This window comes from Gavialis gangeticus, unplaced genomic scaffold (genome assembly GCF_001723915.1).
Source record: "Gavialis gangeticus isolate Ggan-Ray unplaced genomic scaffold, GavGan_comp1, whole genome shotgun sequence".
NCBI lineage: Eukaryota > Metazoa > Chordata > Crocodylia > Gavialidae > Gavialis > Gavialis gangeticus.
Genome location: NW_017729022.1, coordinates 35,906,315 through 35,923,280, shown reverse-complemented (window position 1 = coordinate 35,923,280; position 16,966 = coordinate 35,906,315). Strand labels below are relative to the sequence as shown.

Here is a 16,966-nt window from a genome sequence, read left to right as displayed (position 1 = left end):
GCTATGCTAAGTTTTTTTCCCCCTTACCACACATAAGATTTAGGTTGAGAACATCTGGAAGAAGAGCCTGAGAATTTCAGCTATATTAGAAGAAGAGTAATCAAGTCATACTGTGAGTTAATGATATCTGTGAGTTAATGATATTTGTTGTTTCAGCTCTACCAGCTCTACTTGGGAAGAAGCAAACAACAATTTTATATTTTGGCTTCCTAAGACCCACAACACTTTGGTTTCCTTGTCATGTCTGGATTGTTATGGAATCAAGCCAGGAGAAGTGAAGTTGCTAAGAGAATGCCAATGAGGTTCGATACTTTACAGAATCCAGCTGATATTCATAGGGGAACTGCAGGAAGGGTGCCTGGACTCAACAAAGAAGACATTGTGTAGCTCTCTTAATGTCCCCCAAAAGGGGACATTTATAGTAAGGGGAAAAAAAAAGAAGCAAAGGATGTCATGTATATCTTTGTTTAACCTTGGAAACAGAGAGCTGTGATTTGGACTTATCTATGTCTTGAAATGAGGGACAATGCTGTTTTATATTTGTTTAGTGATCTAATCTCACAGCTATTGAGGGAGAACCTGCCATGTGACAGGTGCACATTTTCCCTGCATTGCTTGAAAGATGACTTCATACCAGTCACTCAACCGATAAACAACCATCATTCTGATTGAGTATGTGTCTAAACTAGTAATAGTGGCAGAGAAACAGGAATATTTAACCTGATTTCCTATCGTTTTTATACAAACTAGCAATGAATGGGTGAAAAACCATTAATTTTTATTATCATGTAGTTGCCGTCACAGTAAACTCCCACTAACTACAATGGGAATTCAGAATAAAGGATCTAAATTTATGCTTTTTTTCTTTTTGAGATGCACACACACACACACACACACACACTAGTTACCCTCCTGGAAACAGAACAAGAAACCAATACATTGCAACCATGCACAAAAGAAAAGACGATAATCACCTGCCCTGCCTACTCAGGGTTTATTCAAGGAAAGATGCATGTGAAATGCATGTAATAAATGGTCAGGTTTTCTGTCTTCCTCTGCCAGAAAATAATAGGTTTCCCAGAACTTCATTTGCACAGAAATATTAATAATTGTTTTGTGCTGCTCTACTTATCAGGACTTTAAAGGATTCTAAAAAAATCCTAAATGTTTCAAGCTTCTGTTAAAATTTAAGTGTAGGTCTGAAAGATTTCTTTAAGCAGATGTTTTTTATGTTGGTTCTTTTCTTAATTTAGGCTCCCGTTTTTAAACTGTTTCTTCTCGACTGTAATAAGACAAACAGGCAGCAGCTTTTCAGTCAGCATTTCAAGTGCAACAGCTTTCAACATTATTAAAAATAAATTAAACCTGCTGGAGAGCCTGTGTGCAACGCTGTTTGACTAATTGCCCCAAGGACTCCAGGACTGCAGCACAAGCTACAGTATTTTTGAATCTGCAGCATTTGTAAATCTATTTCCCAGCTTCTTCTATTGTTATGATGCTCTTGTAGAGTTCACAAAAACTTGGGAATAAATCACCTCATTTTCCATAAAAAGTTATATATTATATTTATATAGCCTTCATACATGTCCAGGGCACTGAATTTTTAAATAAAAAATACAATTTAAGCAAAAATACAAAGTTTAGAAAATGCTTTAAGGTACTTTTTGAAAATGGGTTTTGGAAAGATGGTTGAATTAGCACCTGGAAGAGGAAATATATCTTCCTGCTCTCCAATTTTAGTAGGGTCTAAGTAACATTGGATCAGCAATCAACATGGTGAGTCCTGTCAGCAAACAGTTAGTTGATTATTAATTGCTGACAGGACTCACTTAGTTGATTGCTGATCCAATCTACCCTTGCTCAAAGTGTATTAGTAAGGGGATTTTCCTACATAATTAACTCTCTCCCTCTTCTCAAATCAAGCAGCTGTTCAAATGGCTACTGTATATGAATTCTGAATGCACATATACACATTTTTTGTACAAAAGAGCTTGTTTCAAACTTCTGAGAGCAATGATTACAGGTGTCAGAGCATTCTCGTATAACTGTTCATTTGCATGTACAATCTTTTCTCGCTCTAAGCATAGTAGAAGAAACAGGAGAACTATTTGACTTTGCTGAAATAATGTTTCTTCCTCATAAGAATTACTGTATTTGATGGTCCATATTGATTTATATGCTGTTGTGAACAGTAGCCTATAGCAGATGATGGCTCCATTAACAGTACAAAAATACTCCAGTATGGGCAATTGTAAAATAATGTACCCAGGAGGAAAACATCTTTGAAACCTTAGGCTGCCACAGCCCCTGAAATATGAGGTTTTTAATTGTGAGGCATTCCCAGGGCTAATTTCAGATTTCTAATTGTGTTGCAGTGTGGATGTCATTAGCTGTACAAATACTGAATCTTTTTAAGCTTTCTCAATTCTCCACCTGGGGAAGATGATCAGTTGAAAGTAATGGACTAAGTAGGATTGGAGGGACCAGTTCTGTTAGACCCTGCTAGCACTTGGTAATAGCACTATCTCAGCTGTGGCAGATCAGGGGAAGTCCTGGATCAGACAAAATTCCTGCCGACATAATGGCAGGGAAGACGTCATCAGGTGATATTCTGATCACGGCAGGAGAGAGAACTTCAATAAGGTGCTGAAAAAGTGACACACCTGGCCATTTTCATTTGATCCTATCTCCAGTGCAAGTGCTCAGATTCAAACAGCATTTACCAGACATCAAGCAAGTAAGGGAGATTGAGATAATTGTTTCGGCTGTATTCATATTTTACCTGGGTTTCTGCCAAACAGTGAGCTACAGTATAGAGTCCAATATGGTGGGTGGTGGGTGTTAGTAAAACCCAGGATAGCTGGGTTGCTTCTATACCTTCTGGCACTGATCAGAAGAGGTGATTTTAGGAGATTAGAATAATTGGATATGTAGCTGTTGTGGTGCTTGCCATTTATTGTTTATTTTGCCCTTTAATAAAGCTGTTCTTTCCCCATACTGTTTATTAAGTTATTCTTTCAGTACAGCTTGTAGCAAGGTCAGTGCATTCATAATGTATTTCCCTTTCCATAATATTGTATTTATGTTTAGCTGGCTTTTAAGGTTTCTTATGCCTTAATGAAGTTATTAAAATGAAAGTTCTAACTTGCATAATTCATGAGCATTCACTATCTCTTTAAAAATTCTCCCTCTATTCTTTTCTTTTCAATGACATTCTTTTATAAGACATAACACAAAGCATTTTTTAATGTGAATGTGGTGTTTAAAATAGATTTCTAATTGCAGAAAACTGTAGCTTTATGTCTGCTGTAATATAATTTGGTCCCTGGGGATGCCTTTGGTTTATAATATTTGCTTTCCAGACAAAAAGGTACTGAAAATCTATGTGCATTTTCTATTTATAATCCATAAATATTGAGATTAGCTTTCAAATACAATGGACTGGCTTATGGACTATTCTCTGCTATGCCAGGATCTGTTTGCTTTAGCAGAGAGGAAGCATATGTCCATCAGGGATCCAATTACAACTTTGTTTTCTTTCCAATTCTCTGCAAGCCTTGATCCTAGTATAGATGACAACACTTTAGGGTCTACCATAATTTATATCACCCAGCAACAGTTTCCAAGGGAGTACTTAATGCAGCATGCTGCAGCTAGTAAGTATACTCAGACTACAGGGGTGTCAGAGAAACTTGCCACACAGGCTTTACTTTTGCTAGGTGGAGTGAATAAAGTTGTTTTTTTAAAGAATAAGATTTATAAAACCTTTTTTAATTAAAATATTTTTTCATCTCCATGAAGTGCACTTTTTTGCCCTTAAAAATGAACCTATTTAAAATGATAACAAGCTATGTTATGGCCTATACTTACTATAAATGATTACAATAATTTTAATCATAAAAAGCCCTGTGCTGGAAGCATGCATTTGCTGCCAAAGTCTGAAAGAAATTCAGATTGTTGAATAAGTGGAAGACACTGGCTAAACATCTGCCATCAGAATTTGCTGAGGGCTAAACAGCAGTAGTCTCTTCTGAAAGTTCAGAGAGAATATTGTCTTCATTTCAATTACTCAACAGACTCAATTCATCAATGCCTTGTTCTTTTAAAGTTGGGAGTTAAAAAAACAGGAAAGTGTCCTTTCATTCAAATCTAAAAAACAAAAGAGAATAAACATTTAGATTGTGAATGAATTTGGGTTAAATTATGTAATTGTTTAACTACATGCATACAGGTATAGTGAATCCTTTTAGTTAGGAATATGAAATGCTAAATTTAGTGTAAGGGCTGTTTTAGCTGCAAATTAGCATGCTTTAATGGCCACCTAACAGTGAGAAAATAAAATCCTCTGCAAAACAAGGTTAAATAGACCATTTGAGACAAGGGATCCTGCTTGCTGATTTTAAATCAGGATTAAAAATCAGTGATTTAGATCACTTTGATTTAAAGGAATCCATCCTGCTGCTAGGAAATCTATACTGGAAGACTGTAGGTAGTTCCTGCTTTTGTATGGGAATGGAGAGAACTGTAAATTTGGGTCTATGTTTATAAACCACAGGTCATATTATGATCTGCAGGGCAGTACTGAGTGGCAAGGCAGTTTCGAAATCTTTCCTATTTGTTAGGTGTTTCGAGGCAACATAGGAGTCTGAATCTCATTGACCTTCACTTAGCACAAAGAAGCACTTTTGGCATTTTTACCTATAAAACCCTGAAGTGAAGCCATACTGAACAAAGAAAATCTTTCCATAGCCAATGTGTCCACCTAACACCTGCCAGATGTTGGATTCATTAAACATGCATTTGAAAATAATTTAAATAATTAAAATGTCATTTTAAAATGTGCTTAGTTGTTTGTCAGAGGCCCTTGTTTACCAATGGTAGTAATTCACACTTGTTCTGCTGACTTGATGAGCTCAGGCTGAGCAGCTCAACTTTTCAAGCCAAAGTTTACTTTAGTTGCTGCCTGATTATGTGATTAAGTTCAAGACCTGGAAGTTTACTGCTCAAATGCATGATCTGGGCTTATTACAAGGAATCTAATGAATCTGATGATTAGGGTGCTGTCTTTTATTTTCTGAAGTAATTTCTGCCTGCTTTTAGTTTGCCTACAATTTGTGGAGAACTTCAAAATACTGGACTTAAGAGGCTTGTTTTCGCAACTACAGTAATAAATAAATGTTCAAATTGACTATGAAGTATAAAATATCACTAGTATTACCATCCGGAACCAAAAGGAAATGTACTAAGAATGCTATTTAAGCCCCAGCCAAATTCACATTTAAGCATATGCTTAATTTAAAGTATGTTTAAATCCTACTGACTACAACAGGAAGCTTAACTGGGCGCATCTACATGAGACATTTGTTGACGAGCTGCTTAATTAGCTTTGCAGTAAAGTCTCTGTATCTACACGTGAGGCCATATTAGGCTGCAGTTAACTAATAAATGCCGCTGTAGGCTAATACTTGTAAATACAAGTACTATACTGTGGCGGCATTATTTACCATGTATGGGTATATGCTGATGGGGCTGGCTGGGGAACAATAGCACTTCAGTATAGGGGTTGCCTGCTGAATAACAAGAATAGCAGGAGTGCCCAAGAGGTGTGGGGCAGCAGTGGGAGGAAACAGACTGCCTAATTTCTCTACGTAGTCAAGGTTGCCCAGAAGACCTATGGCAGAATTCCTTCAGGGGTTTCTCTCCTTCTTTGTGGATGCAATGCAGTTAAACTCTTCTAGAAAAGTGTAGAGATCAGGTGTAAAATAATGCTGCATCCCTTTCCTACATTCTCCTTTGCTGGCACCCTTTCCCAAACAGGAAGGGATAACAGAAGTGCTGCCTTAGTCGGGGGGCATGTGCCCCCCCACCCCCAGTGACCAGTCAATGACAAGGGAGGTGCCCCCTCCCCCTGTGGCCGTGCCCATTGACCGGGGGAGTCCCCCCTGTGGTGTGGCTGATCCTGAGAGAGCTGATCAATGCGGCTGCTTCCGGAAGTGACTGTGGCTGGTTCTGGGAGTGCCATGGTGCTCTGTTACCCAGCCAGCGCTTGCAGGGGGGTCACTGGTGCTTCTGCCTGCCCCCCTGCCCCTCGTTTAAGTGGCAAGCATGGCTGGTCAGGGGGTGCACCAGAACTTTCAGGGGGTGCACATGCGCCCCTGTGCACCCCCTAAGCATTGTCACTGGAAAGCACTGACAGATGTGGATAAAAACCCCAAAACAGTGCTTTACCAGAAGAGGCAGTGTATTAGTTTGACCTGGCTTCCCAGTGTCTGCATAAATTGGGTGCTTCAGCGGGTCTTTCTGACACTTTAATCTAAAGCTGTTTAATCAGCTATTAGATAGAAGTGCCAAAAAGCCCAGCTGAAACATCTGATCTAAACAGACATTAGGCTAGCTGGATCAAACTAACTTGATGCCTCTTTTGGGCCTGCACTATGCTTGGCATGGGGGCACGCTAAGCTGAAAGTAAAGCACTTTTTTGTTTTTTTTCCAACTCTGGAAGCACCCAAAAAGATGTTCCTAACTTGAATCATAGCATCATTTTTTCCTTTTTTAAACCAAGTTTTAAGATTCCTTTTTTTTCCTTGTGTGACACCTACATCATTTCCAACTCCTGTTAATGGCCTCCTCCTGATGACAGTAAGTGCTTTTCAGAACGTTGGTAATGTTCAGTTTGCAATTGTACTGATTGCTCACATTCTTCCACCTCCATGGTGAGGTACAACTTTCAGTTTTAGCAAATGAAAAGCAATTTTTGCTGTTGGGGGAAAAAATACTAAACTTGTACTGAGGTAACTTTCTATTTGTTGGGATCAAATCCTGCTATGCTTGCTTATATTGACTAATAACTTCCTTTGAGAGTAGTAGGGAAAATATGAAAAAAAACAAGAGTAATGGTGGCAGGACCTGGAGCTTGTTTTGGAAGTTGCCCCTGCACAATTTATTTGAGAGAGAGATTCCCTGCTATCAAGATGCTTGATAGGATATATTTAAAACAACATTACTGCAGCTCTAGTTCTTTTATATCAGAAACTTTGTATTCACTACCACTTACGAGTATCAGCCAAACTAAATGCTGTTTGTAGGAGATCTCAAAGTATGGCTTGAAAACTGACAATAATCAACAGCTTAGAGGAATATAATTAACTGCCATCTTTGATCGTGATAATTTTTTATTTAATTTTTTTTGCAGAACCTTAAAGAGCTCACTCCAGAATTAAGTATCATGTTCTAAAAGGCTCCAAGTAAATAGGCTAAGCAAGACATTCATATTTGCACAGCCGATCCTTTCTAGCAGTGACTTCTACATTCCTGCTATAGCTGCTGGAACCAGTTGGGTTTGTTTGCTTCTGAGAGGTTATCATGTATTTTAAAGGACACAGTCCCAAAAAGTAGTGCAGAAGCTAAATCCCCCTTACAAATGTTTTTAAATGCCCTGAGCGTTTGTCCCTTTAGTTACCTGCATACTCACATTCTAAGATATTATTTATATCTTCCATTTGAAGTTTGCTTTTAATTCATTACTGTGTGTAAATTTACAGAATGATTGTTTGGAATCACTAGTCTCCCCTCTACCCACATCTCCCCTTTTCTCTTTAAGCAAATGAAGGAGCCAAGGCACATGCCTTGTTGCATGGATTGTCCTATTAACTCCAATGCAATTACTCAGTTTAGTAATCTTACTCCAATATGAGTAAATTTGTTGTGCAGCCTGGAATAGAATACACATCCTGGCTCTCAGTGCCAAGCTTTAATCAGAAGACTATGCTACGACCTGCCCCCACCCTACCCATGATATGAACCTGATCATCCATTAGAACACAACAACATAAGATTTAAAGAAGACGCTTGATAGCATATACTTGCAATTAGTACTGAAGAACACATTGGAGAGACAATTCCTAGCTCTGTCTTCACATTTCAGATCAGATGCTAAAAGACTAGAAATTATTCAGAAGAGACTGACAAGAATGATTGGCTATCAACTGCCTTGTACCAAGAGACTTTGGAAACTCAAGCAGCTAAGCCTCCCAAAAGTAAAAAAGTAGTACAATGAGGGTGCAACTGCAGTTGTACAATTGCACCCTCCTTTGATTCCTGGTCCACCTGAAGTTTAAAACAAACTGCCTGGAGGTAGCAGCAGAATTTCTATTTCAGGCAGTAGTGAGAGAGTCAATTAATGTTATGTCTCATTATAACATACCTGATTCTTCTAAATTCTTCATTCCACAAGTGTTAATGACTCTCCCTCCATTATAATGGTCTTAATGTTCCACTAATCAAGCTATCTTTTCTTCTGTAATTCTACTATATGTTTGAGGCTCCTGGTAATCCAGTTCCCATTTTACAGCTCTTCAGATTTGTTTTAACTCTAGCTAAAAACATACAGGCAGTCCTCAACTTGCAATGTTTTGGGTTACAATATTTTGCACTTACAATGTTTATAAATTGTATAACACCCTGTTCCAACTTTCTGATGTCAGTTTCAACTTTACAACACATGATCCGATGTGATACCACACCAGCGAACAAGTTTGCTGCATTGCCCATCTCCCTGGAGAACATCTATCCAAACTTCCTTGGACACTTTCTTTAAGAAAGCAGACAAGACTAGAAAAACCTGCAGTCAAGACCTTCCTAAGAAGACTCCAGCCAAGAGCCCTACAAAAAGTTCAGTGAAGTCACCTCAAAGAAGTCCTTCCAAATCAATATGATTGCTATTTACATTATAAATACATTAATGTAGCTATATGACTCATTTATAATTGACTGAGTACAAAATTCTGGGTTATTTTTGGTGAAAATAGGGTATAGAGCCTTGGTTCAGGAACTGATCCCCCATTTATAACATTGTTTCCTATGGGAAAATCGGTGCCGAGTTGCAACATTTTGACTTAAGACGCGGTTTTCAGGAACCAATTTTGTCATAAATCCGAGGATTGCCTTTAAACTCTGGTATGGAAATGTTAACTCAGATGAACATTAACTGAGGTGTGGAAATAACTTTTAGTGAAGCACTGGCTGCACTCTCAAGATGCTGAAGAAGGCTACATTTTGTTTTATGAAAGAGATATACATTTCACTCTAATGACAACAGGACTAATGAAGCAACATCTTTTGATTATTTTGGCCTAGTTTGTTGTGGTTTTTTAATACATAATATATGATATAGCAAATTAATGCACATTCTAATAAAATTATATTTGTTTTTGCTTTGATCTTAAACTGAACAATATAGCCTTAGGCACCTAGCATATTAGTAAAGCCTCTAGTTTCTTTTTAACTGAAGAAAAATATGTTGTGTTTTTTTGATGATGTATCACACCATCTGCACCCCCCCTTTTAAAATCCTAGATTAAACCAAGAGTACAGTAGTCTGTGAGGAACTCGCAGCTCCTCACTTTGTGAGGTTCCTTAAATGCAGTAAATATTTGGTCCAGGTAAACTTTGAGGAAGTTCCTGATTCTATATTAATGTCTTGGCATTTGTACCTACTAACAGATTTACAGACAAGAGAGACCCAAAAACTGACAGTTCATTTAGTCTATCATCTTGTTGTAAATTAGAGATCATTTCCCATGGCATACTCTCCAGTGCTCTCTTATTATTACTGATAGCACTAAAGGTTTCCATTTTTGGAGTTACTTTTAGAAACAACCTCATTCCCATTGAGCCTGTATAAACAGATGAGTACCAACTGTTTCTCCTAAACATGAAGTAAATAAAACAAGTATCTCCTTGTAAAATATGCACTATTTAATAGCAGGTAATTTGATTTAAGCTAATTTCTAATTTATACACTGTTCTCCTTGACAAGTACTAGATTCTGTATTTTAAACATAGTTAGGCACAGAAGTCAACATGCAGCACCAGGGCATTTTTGGGGACTGTGCTTCACAGAGACATAATCCTTGCTCAGACTGAATTATCTGTTAGGAGAATGTAACACCGCAACTCAAAATGTTGGAGACTGGTGTGGAGGGGAAGTTGGGTCTATAGTTTTTGCAAACGTTTTAGGAGATTGTGGGCTTAAGCTACATGAAGAAAGCAATCCATCTACTCCCACAAGTTCAAATCTAACTTTTGATTGTCCATCACATGGAGGAGAGGAAAAAATGGAAAAACTTCCCTGTGTCCCTCCTGCACTCGTGCATCTGCCAGACACAATCCTGCCTTTGAAATATAAAACAGTCACCTGCTACCTCCACTACAGTGACCTGTTGTAAATACTTGAAAAATGCAGTATTTGTGTATTGCTGAGTGTTGCTGTTTACTTATGAGGTTTGGGAGATTAGAAGATAATACAAAGCACATTCAGATTTCCCCTTTTCCCTTTCCCCCTTAAATAATCCATTTTTTATCTCCATGCAACAAAAAAGGGTGAAATTACAGCGAGTTGCAATGTCATCTGACCATTTAATTCTTCAGGTCTTTTAATTCTTGTCTAGGTCCCACATGCAATACATAATGCAATACTCTTAGTTACACATGGGTTCTCATGCACACAGCCATTCAGTGGCTGAGCAAGTGCAAAATTCATTTTAGAATATGAGCAAGATTACTTATCTTTCAAAGGGAGAGAGCTGTTATGAAAAAGCAGTTCCTCTGCCTGACAGATGAACAGTCTCTGCTACAGGCAGACTTTCATAAACTAACCTGATAAGCCACCAACGTCCATCTTTTTCAGATTCTTCGCTTCTAGAATGACGACAGTCAGCTTGCCAGCAGTAGGCACATAGCGAAGGGAGAAACAGATATCACCCAACTTCTCTTGCTGTGAGAACAAACAAGGAAATATGTTATTTTTAATCAGGTTCAGTACTTTTTCAATAAATTAGGGATAAAAAATGGAATGCACTTTTGGGGTAGTTACTTCCCTTGTCCTGGGAAGGAAGCCCCAGATCATGGGGATCCAATACAGCCTCCTACCTTGTTCCCCCCTCACCTCCCTAGACCCCATTCCTGGACCCATCTGTGCCCTGAGACCTGCTTAGCTGGCATGTGCTTTGCAGGCTATTTTGCATGGGGTTGTATCCCTGGGAGTGGGAAAGTCACACCCTGCAGGGGCAGGAGGGGAAGATGGCTTTGGTGCCAGAACTGTCCCTTGGGCAGTAGAGTTCAGAGGGTGGAAAGTCTGTCCATGCAGAACAGGAGGGTGGGGGAGGAGACACTGAACCCTGGGATGGTGTAACACTTCAACTTGGGTGGCTCATCTGTGGGGAATGGCCACATTAATGGAACATGAGCTGGGAAATATGGATCAAAGATAAATCTACCCTGGAGTGGTATAACTTTGAGCTGCCTAAAGTGCTTAAAACTAGTTTCAGGTGTTAACGTGTGGAAAATCCAGCGATTAAGGGCTCCAGGAGCTGCCTGAAATTAGTGTGTAACAAGGCCATGTGAAGCCCATCCCAAGATGTTCAGTTTCAAAAACTGGACAAGCTAACTCCTGTTGCAGCAACCGTGTTTGTTAAGGGCCCTTGGGAGCTATCTTGAAAAGTGATGAGTGTTCCTAACTTCCACTGGCTGCAATTCAAGTTGCATAAACTCAGCACTTCACCTTACAAGTGTAGAGCCAGAGATTTTGCTTGCCCTATAACACTAACAGCAGAATTATACTTTTAGCTGCTCATGCTGTGTTTTAGTCAGTTAACACACATGCAATCATCAGGAGCTTGATGGCAGTCGAAGAATAAAGTGAAGTAATTCTCATTATGTCTTGCCATAAAAACAACAGAGTCATCATTAAAGTAGTTCTGTCTCCTTTTTTGACCCCCAGGATTAGATGCCAGGTCTGGGAAGGCTCAGTGGGACCCTTTGCACATACTGAGCTATTGGAAGCACATTCTTTGCCCTTGAACCTCCCCAAAATGTGTTGTGTCTCTACGTTGAACACATTCTGCACAGAATGTGCTGGCACTTCAGGAAAGACTGAATTACTCTAAAAAATTACAGAAACTTTGTATTAAATGTAAGGACAAATGCATCTCAACTTTAAGATACAGGGGAGATAAATGAACAAAAACATTGCCCTGAAAGGATCATTAAGAGGATTAGATCTGCTCTCTCCTCTCTTTCATACACAGTGGTACCTCTAGGGAGTTATCTATGTTGCTTTAGAGAAGAAAAGAATCAGGTTATACTAAAAATTTCAATTAGGCATTTCAGTCATTACTGCTTCTCTTTCAAAAAGCAGCATACTCCTTATGGCACATAATCTAATTCCATGATTAATTTGGGAAGCAAAGAGAAGATATGCTTCTCCCTCCTACCCCATGTTCCTTTGCGGCATAGTGTAAGCATATTTATCTGGAAGTTTTGGGGGATATCCAAACCTTTGGATAAACAATTTTATCCAAATTGGCCATTTTTGAAACAGCTGTGCACCTGGTCCCAAAACCTGGAACATAGTGAGGACATGGCAGCTGGCCAGCTTTGAAAATCTAAGGGGAAGACAGATCAGAGCCTCAGCTAAGAAGTTGTGGGAGCATTACTGGTAATAAATTTCTAGAGATCCCTGGATGTGCTTGGCACCTTACAGACATATCAAAGGGAAAGTCCATGCCTGAGAGTATAAAGACCAAATTCCACAAAAAAGCTGCATGTCTGGCCTCTTACTCATATGGAGGATCCCACTAAAATCACTGGCAGTCTTTATTGGAGAAAGACTGCCATACACAAATCTTGTTTTAGACCTGGGACTAAGTTGTATACATAGGGTGACCATACATCCTGGTTTAGGTGGGACAGTCCCAGATTTCGAAGGCCAGTCCCAGGTAGCTGGTGAAAATTAAAATGAGTGTCCCAGAAATGAATGGGTAGGGCACAGTCTGGCAAGGAGGCAAAGTGGCACAGCGCACCAGGCAGGTGGGCAGGCAGACCTCTGTCTACAGAGTGCCACAGGAAGGGTATAGTGTCCCAGATGCAGTGTCCTGGATGATTTCCTTATGGTCAGCCTATGTATATAACATAGGAAGCAATGAAAAGAGATAGGGAGGAAGATAGGGAGCAAAAAAACAAGGGTGACAAAATAATCAGAGGATACTACCTGTTTCTATTACATGTATCAAGCAAGATCTATTTTTGATGATTATTTATTTTAATTGCACATTTGTGCAAGGGCAGTTTTTCCTTCTCTTTTTCATAGGGAATTCTATAGTACATTCAGAAGGAATGCATTTACAATGACTGTGACATTATCTGATATAATATACTGGATGCATTATTATAATCCACTTCTGATCTATGCTATTCTTATATCCATTGGATGTCTTTTGTATGCTGCAGTCATGTTTAACTACAATGGGTGGGGTTTTGCTGATTTCTTAGTCAGTATTCAGTTATTGTGCTTTGTAAATCTGCATTCAGTTTCCTACGAGACACAGCCTACTGTTTGTCTGCAGACAGAACACCACCTAGGAAACACTGGAGAGTCCTGCATAAAAAAACAAATCATTGATGGATTATCTGGTTAAATTTTATGCACAAAAGTTATGTTAAAGGAGTATTACTAAATTGGTAAGATCAAGCACTCAGAAGTTAGTTACAAACCAGAACTAAGGTTGCCTTGAAATTAAGGGCACTGAGAGATGTGCAGCTTCCCATTATAACTCATAGCGCTTCACAGGAAGTGCAATAAGTTACAGCGAATCCCCAGACCCAATAGACATTCGCTGTTGGGTCCAGGGGTTTGGGGAATTGAGCTCCAGTTTGGAATGGCTGCATGTCTGCACTCTCTCTGCTAGCACTGCCCAGCTCTGGCCCTGTCTTCAGGATGGGAGTGTGGAGAAAGGAGGAGAGGAGCTTGGAATGGGGTTTGCCTAACCTGTGCTGAAGGGTGGAGTGAGTAGATTGGAGCCCCCTGCCCCCACCTCAGTAATGAAGGCACTCCACTTTGGGCTCAGATTATCACACAATTGGGCACTTTTAAACATGTACTTTTGTCACAGCATGGCTGTAGAGGGCTTCAGGGAGCTGATTGTGTGACAAAACCTCACTTCTGTCAGTACCTTAAGAGGATGTGGGCATCTAATTTATTTAGGTGCTTTAAAAAACCCCACAATCACCTGTGCACATCTTGATGCATGTAAATACTCCTATGTATTTTGTACTTAGGAACTTTCTGGGTAGAATTTCAAAGCTATTTAGGTGCCTAAAGAAGCAAATAGGAGCAGAATGAGTTTTACAAAAGTGCCTAGCTGATCAACTCCTGCTGATTTCAAAGAGAATTTAGGAGCTGAGGCACTGTGGGAGGGCACTGTTTGTGCCTGCCACTTTAAGGGCCTGGAGCTAGCAGCTGCCAGGTGCCTGATGAGGGCAGCCATTTTGAACCTAGGGCTGCCCATATAAACAGGGCAGTTTTGATACTGGAGGCCAGGCAACAACATTTCCTGGCTGCAGGTATCATCTGGAGGTAAGAGAGGAGCTTTAGGGGATGGTCAGGAGGCTCCTGGTCCTGGGCATGACCTAAAACTGCACCCTGCCAGGAGTGGGTGGCCTGGTGGGGCTCCCAGTGGTGCGGGAGCCCCCAGGAAATGCCAGGCCAGTTACCACCCCAGTGAAAGGTGGGTCAGGGTGCCTTAACCCATAGCCCGCACAACTGGATGGGTTACCCCTTTGTAGGGTCTGGAGGGTAGATCCCCGGAGAGATAGAAAAGGTCATAGACTCACGCCTGTCTGGACTTCCCCTGACTGGTCCATGCTGGGGCCAGGACTGGAAGGGTCAAAGGGCCAGGGGCCCACAGCAAGGAACGCCCAAGAGCTGAGGGCCTGGGGTCCTGACTGGCCTGGAGGTGGGCCAGGGCTAGTAACCAAAGGTCCTGGGGGAACACACCCGAAGGAGAAGTGGTTCAGGAAGCTATGCTGCCTAGTATGAAGGTGGATGAGACCACCTGAGGAGAGGAATCCAGGTGGGGTTCAATTAGGAGGATTCTGGGGCCCAGTGCAGGGGTTGGTGATGATGATAACATTGAGATGCCATCTGTGAGGCTTGGGCTTCGGTGTAGGGGAGGAATGGAACTGCAGATAGCACCCCATGGCATTGGGTCAGGAAATGGGCAGCCTCCCACTTAATTACATCATTTAACTAATTAACAACAAGGCATGGCAGGAGAGATGGCAGGCAGTCAGCCCAGAAACAGGTGGGCGGGCCACAGTTAAATTGGCACCAAGAAGGCCCCCTGTTACAGGCACTTTAGAAAAATCTCAGCAGGTGCCTGCCTGCACCATTAGGTGCCTAAACACCTGTAAATATCTGGCCTTTAATATAAAAGGTTCAAATGGAATAACTTGGAAGCTTGAATCCCATTTCCCTTCTTGAAATCAATGGAATCAATGGTTCCTAAATCCCTTTGTGAATCTGGGCCTTAGCACTTTTGAAAACATGATCCCTAGTGGTTAGACTATATGTTACATATTCTATATTACAGTCCTCCTCAGTCCGCTCCCTCAGTGCTTCAGAGAACACAGTACTGCTCTACCAATCAGTTCAGATTCAACACTGGATATGAACACACATCCAACTGTGGGACTCGAACCTTCTGGCTGTACAACAGGCATGCCACCCACAGGGCCATACTAAACTCTTATACTTTGCACATATACAAAGAACTGCTTGGCTCATTTCCAGAGTGGCCCTACATGTGCAGGGATTTGCCTGTGTCATTCTCAATGCAGAATTAGGCCTTACCCACTCTGCACTGGGTTGCTGGGGTGCACTTCAAAATATTTTTAATTTTTTAACCATTTCCAAAATTATGTACAGATATCAAAGAGAATTCCTGGTTCAAGAGGGCTAGTTTAGATAGTGGTTGACAACTTCCAGCCTGCAGGTCAAATCTGGCTCACCAAACAAGTTTATCAAGCCTGCAAAGCCTGGATATTAGTGGGGCATTTTGGTGGCACTAGATCACATGCACAATGGCAACAGTTGTGTCAGAAACACCAGACCAGGCTGCGTTATGTCTGCCTTATGCTCTTGGTTAGGGGATTCCAGTCTTTGCTAACTGTACAATGAAATAATGTTTTTAGCTCTCCAAATTTTAAATTCACATTTGAAGTTAAAGTAGGCTTAATGGTGTAGAAAGCCCTGACTGAGATTGGCTCTGGTTGTATTTGAGACCTCCTTCTGAAGCCTCTACTTGACAGATTTTTGTGCCCAACTTCCACCTGGTATTTAGAGGGTCCATCATTGCACCTGAGTCCAGTGGATGATCTAGATTTTGCTTGGGTAGCTCCATCAGCATGAAACTTTCTTCCCTTTGAAATCCTGCCCGCTTTCTCTCTTCCACTTACAAAAAAATATCAAACCCGTCCCCACTCCCCAGGGGCATTATTAAACCACTTCCATTCTTGTTGTCTCTTTGATTGTGCTTATTTACCCATTTCTTTGTAAATTTGCTGTGATAGGATTGACTAAGGGTTAATGAGAAATTGCATTTTGAAGGTTGTTCAGCACCCCAAGGGCTTTCCAGTACTTGACAACTAAAATTATTATTATTGACAAGCAGACTGTCATCTCTCACATGGATAACCTTCTCTCTATTCAGAACTGCATAACATTTCTGTTAAAGTATTGCATTTGCTTACATGGCAAAGTAATTCTAGGAAGGTATTTAATGCATTTTTAGCTTCTTTAGTGCAATTTAGCTGCAGGAAGCAAGAAGGAGAAGCCAGCACAACAAGAACAGATAGTTTTCCACCAATGACTGGCAAGCTTTATACAGAGCACTATTTGGGAGATTGTATTAACAGATAGGCCCACTGCAGCAGATAACTTGGGGGGAGGGGGAATGTAGGTACTACTTTAAAAGCCCTTGCAGGTTTTTTACTGAAATCTGTATAGACGCTTTCCCTGAATGTTTTTACATTTTAGAATCATCTCTGGGGTAAATTATTGCATCCAATTTTCTATTCCTCGGGTGCTCTGTACTTTATTTGATAAGTTTTTGAAATATTCGTTAGACAA

At 40.4% G+C, this 16,966-nt stretch overlaps 1 protein-coding gene across 7 annotated transcripts in view; it reads right to left on the bottom strand.

Annotated features, from left to right (window-relative positions):
* SYT1 (synaptotagmin 1) overlaps window positions 1-16,966 on the bottom strand; it is a 704,251-nt gene that overhangs the window by 91,228 nt on the left and 596,057 nt on the right. For all 7 annotated transcript variants that reach the window (XM_019514775.1, XM_019514779.1, XM_019514778.1 and 4 more), the window contains one exon: window positions 10,657-10,774. In XM_019514775.1, the coding sequence (XP_019370320.1) occupies window positions 10,657-10,774 (118 nt within the window). The remainder of the gene's footprint in view (window positions 1-10,656; window positions 10,775-16,966) is intronic.